The following is a 5,027-nucleotide window of genomic DNA, read 5'->3' as shown; positions in this document are numbered from 1 at the left end:
ATGACAATGTTAAAAAAAATGAAAATTTGTATAATTGTGTTTGATTGGCATAATATCTTTGTATATTACTCCTGGAGATTATTTTTTTAAACTTGTGCATGGGAATTTTTTAATAATTATGTGTGAGACTTATAAATGAATTAAGCAAGTGTTGGGAATAAAATGGCGACATATTTAGAAAATATGATTTTATAGCTCATAAAATTTAGGGAAATTTACAACAAAAATTAGTATGTAGTCTAAAGAGTTGTATATAAATTACTAAGTAATTGTTTTGGCATTATAAATTAGTTAGTAGTCTAAAAAGTTACAATTAATTCACTAAATAGTTTTTTTTACAGCAAAAGCCATTAAATTGTCTAAAATGTTGCACTTAAGAAGTCACTAAGTAATTTTTTTATTGCAAAAATCACATTTTAACCAATGCCGTCTTAATTTTAATTAATGAATAAAAATCTAAAAAATTACATTTTTAACTTTGAAAAATTATTTGAAATCTGTTTTAAAAATAAAAAATAATTTAAAATTTTTAACATGAAAAATTTATTTAATTTTACTTAAACTAAATTTTAGAAAATTATACCACTTAAATTGAATTAAAACTTAGTATAATTAAAATTAAATCATTTTTTTATTCTCAAACTTTTAAATTATTTTTTATTTTTGAAACAGATTTTAAATAAATTATATGTATTTATAAGTTTTTATTAATTAATTAAAATTAAGAAAAAATTGGTTAAAATGTAGTTTTTGCATCCAAATAACTACTTTGTGATTTAAGTACAACATGTCATATTACTTACTAATTTTTACTGCAAAAAAATTAATTAGTGACTTAAGGACAACTTTTTAGACTATTTACTATTTTTTGCTACAAAAAGCTACTTAATGACTTAAGTACAATATTTTAAACTACTTACTAGGTCTCGCCACAAATTTTCCTAAAATTTATATCAAAATATTATACACTTAAGTGATAATTTTTTCCAAATAATTATATATATTTATCAACATTCAATGATGGACGAGTTAAGGTGGCATAAATCAATGGAAGATAGTGTAGAGAAAAGTAGGCAAACCAAATAGATTTAGGAAAATATGATAACATGTCTCTCATTTTTTTAAACGGAGAAAATGAGATATAAATAACTACGTAAACTTGCAAGGTAGGAAATTAACAAATTTATAGACAGGAACCCACCTAGGCTCAAAAGAAAGATTGAAAAAAAAGAAGAAAAAGACAAAATAGAAGCTGTATAAAGAAAAAAGTTAATACTCATATTCTTAATCTTATAATCCATTTTGTAAAATAACAAATCTGAATTGTGATGACCGGATTGGGATGTCAAAAAATAAATTGTATTTTACCTTATTTTTATTATTATTTGAGATGTTTTTATTTTCAGTGAGTTCGTATTCATTGGCTTGCTTGCTGAGCTTAAAAACCGAGCCTCGAGCCGCTCCACAAACCGATCCACGTGTTCTTTATAAATCTATAAAATTTTAAAAATAAAAATAAAAATGAAATAATCTTTATCAAAAGGAATAAAACCCCAAATATACTCTTCGAAAACAAAAGGATATTCCAATTATAACCCTCGAATATTCTGTTCTTTACAGTTATATCTCCCTTCCGATCTGCCCCCCTTCCCTTCTCCTCCTCTCACTTTTCCCCTTCAAACATTTTCTTGCATTTTCTAGCGTTTTCCTTCTCTTTCCCATTATCACATTTCTGACCGTATAGCCCCAACATTTAGTCGTAATTATTATAGGATGAAGTTTGGGAAGAGCCTGAGTAATCAAATTGAAGAAACTTTGCCGGAATGGCGAGACAAGTTTTTGTCGTACAAGGAGTTGAAGAAGAAATTGAAGTCTATTGAGCCTAAGACTAGCGGCATCGGAGAGCGGTCGAGCAAGCGCCCGAGAGTGGAGGCTTCCGGCGATGCGGTCGACGCCGGAGATAAGGATAATATGTCTAGGGAGGAGATAGATTTCATTTTGCTGTTGGAAGATGAGCTCGAGAAATTTAATACCTTCTTCGTTGAAAAGGAGGAAGAGTATATCATCAGATTAAAGGTAATAGGCTTCTTTTTCAAGAAATAAAATAAAATAAAATCTGGTTAATTACGAATATATATTCGTACATTATATATTCTCATGGAACTAAGATCTGTTTGGTTGCCGAGAAAATTCTCAAATCCGATGGCATCTTTTTTTTTTTTTTTAGCAATGATGGCATCTTTTTTATTCCTTTGGCAATACGATTTAAAAAAATCATGCTGACGTAATAAATCTTAATTAATTTTGTTATTTTTATATAATTTCTACGATATAATTACGCTGAAATTGAAAATCAGTATTTTCGGAATTTTGATTTACTCTGTTTAGGTTGTAAGTTACTTTTATGGATAGAGTAATAAGTGTATAACCTGCGCCGCTTCTTCCTTATTTGAAAATCAGTGTTTTCTAGAATGCGCTTGACTAAGGGGAGTGCGTAGTGCGCACAATGGAATCTTTTTCTTTTTTCGTGCTCTAGCCTCTAGTGATGGCCAGTTAAACCGTTCTAGTAGTTTATGCGCGTGACTGTTACTCACGTTTGTCAACTACGTACTGTGGTTTGCATTTTTATTTTCGAAAATGCCACTGGTTCACAGCAGTAGAGAATATTCCGTTTGTTAACGTTGATAAACGACTCGCTGCATGTAGCATGTAGCATGTAGCTGTAGGACGAGTCAACTCAGTTTCTTAACTTGGCATTTTTTCTTTTTTCCCCAAAATCTGTGCTCTTGTTTTTGTTCTATTTTAGTATTACTAACTTGATATTTAAGTGTCAGTTGTGGTTTTTTTTTTATAAAGAATTTTATAATTGACTGGTTGATTATAATATTAGTTTGTGATTGGAGTTAACAGAAGTTAGTGAGTGTTATTTTTTTTAACTCTCTTATCTCTTTGCATTATGTGAAAGAGGGTAGGCACCCAATTCATAGAGTTTCATATGCATATGCATATCCTATCAGATTCTTTTAGCACCATTCTTTTAACTTAGTTTAGTCTATATAATATTCATTAAAATGATGACGAGTGAGTAAAATTTTAAATGGGAATTGCATGAGAGTGACATATAAAGTAAAACTTAAAGAGGTGTTTTTCTGAGTCCTGCCCTTTTTTTCCCATTTTTTTCTTTTTTGGGTGCCGGGAAAATCTATGATGTATTTCTGTTTTTAAAATTTGTTCATATCTTATACTGCATCTTTATTTGTTTAGAGCTTGACAATTCTATGGTTTGGTGTTTGTATTCAGGAGCTGCAAGACATGGTGGCAAAAGCTAAGCCTCACAGTGATGAGATTCTCAAGATACGCAAGGAGATTGTGGACTTCCATGGGGAGATGGTTTTGTTGGAAAATTACAGTGCTCTTAACTATACTGGTACGAGCTTCTGCCATTCTTTTTCTTTTTCTTTTCTAAATAAGGCATTTTTATATGTCACATTGGTCATTTTCTTTTGCATACTGGAGAATTTTGTAAGAAAATAATTTATTCTTAACTGACAGAAGATTAGAAGTAGTTGCTATGTTAGTATTTGGACAACCCCTTGTACTATTTGATGCATATTTAACTTCTTAGTACAAAAACAAGTAAAATCTTATTGTTATTTAGTGTGGTTAAGTTTATGATCATTTTAATAAGCAATAAATGAAGATGTAGCATATGGAGACTAAAATGTTCAAATTAGTATCACATTTTCTGGTCTAGATACAAAATTAGAAAATTTTAGTGTGGCTTTTCTCCTGAGTCTTTGTTGAAGTTCTACACTTATTTCTCAGTCTCTGACGATTATGATTTATGATGATGCTAATTGTTCTCTTAACAATTGTTCTGGATGTGTTTCAATAATCAATACAAGCGGTTTTGAAAGCGTCCAATTAGATTGTTCGTTCAACAATTTTTCTATGAGCTTACCTCTTTTCTATTCCTTAACAGGACTTGTGAAGATACTCAAAAAGTATGACAAGCGAACTGGCGCTCTCATTCGCTTGCCCTTTATTCAAAAGGTCCTGCAACAGCCTTTCTTCACCACTGACTTGCTCTACAAGCTTGTGAAGGAGTGCGAGACAATGCTCGATGGTCTCTTCCCAACAATTGGACAGCCACCCTCCGCTGAGGCAACTACCTCCGACTCAGCCACAGCCACAGCTGCTGCAGACGATGAAGGGTGCTGTCCTACAACTTCTGCCACCGCAAAGGATGAAGAATCCCTTAGATTTCCCAAGGAACTGGCAGAGATCGAGTACATGGAGAGCTTATACATGAAGAGTACTGTATCTGCTTTGAAAGTGTTGAAGGAAATTAGGAGTGGAAGCTCAACAGTGAGCGTTTTCTCGTTGCCACCTCTGCAAGTTGGTGGGTTGGAGGAGGTTGCATGGAAAGCTGTCCCTGTTCTGGAACAAGCAGCTAAGTAGAAAGTATTTAAACTTTTCATGAAGAGAAAGAAAGTAAAGAATTAGGACAAGTATATATATATGTCCTTTTGTATTTCATTATTATATATATTAAAAATCTTACTATATGCAGTATGCACTTGCTTGTGCATTCCTTAGATATACTAACACATATGGAAAACGCAAAACTTTAGATGGAGTGAATCAGTAGAATCATAACTTTTGTATAATATAATATCTGCTACAATAGAATTAATACTATTTTATTTTATTGTATTTGTGACATGGTTGTTTCGACTTGCTTCTTGATTAAAGTTTTATAAAATTTTGATTCATATGCCGATTGTAGCTTCATTTTCAACTAAAACATTCTATTTGGCCACATGGGAGAGGCATACGTACAGCTAAAATTTACAAAGAAAATAAAGAAGTCATACCAAATATTGATCTATTAAGAAAATGATGAAAATATGTACAACATATTTCTTATCTATTTAGAGGGTAACAAAAAAAAAAACAGTTTAAAAGATAGTGTGTGATGGAAAATAACCGATTCAGATATGTGTGATTGCTAGCATTCTAGGTCT

At 31.3% G+C, this 5,027-nt stretch overlaps 1 protein-coding gene across 1 annotated transcript; it reads left to right on the top strand.

Moving 5' to 3' along the window:
* Positions 1-1,592: 1,592 nt before the first annotated feature.
* Positions 1,593-4,723, top strand: LOC133782715 (SPX domain-containing protein 2-like). The gene is made up of 3 exons (XM_062222076.1): positions 1,593-2,076; positions 3,301-3,427; positions 3,983-4,723. Exons 1-3 carry the CDS (start codon positions 1,774-1,776, stop codon positions 4,459-4,461), a joined length of 909 nt encoding a protein of 302 aa, XP_062078060.1. The 5' UTR covers positions 1,593-1,773; the 3' UTR covers positions 4,462-4,723.
* Positions 4,724-5,027: the final 304 nt, after the last annotated feature.

The sequence above is a fragment of the Humulus lupulus genome, chromosome 6, assembly GCF_963169125.1.
Source record: "Humulus lupulus chromosome 6, drHumLupu1.1, whole genome shotgun sequence".
Taxonomy (NCBI): Eukaryota; Viridiplantae; Streptophyta; class Magnoliopsida; order Rosales; family Cannabaceae; genus Humulus; species Humulus lupulus.
Note: the sequence above shows the minus strand (reverse complement) of the source record. Positions and strands in the feature narration are given on the sequence as shown.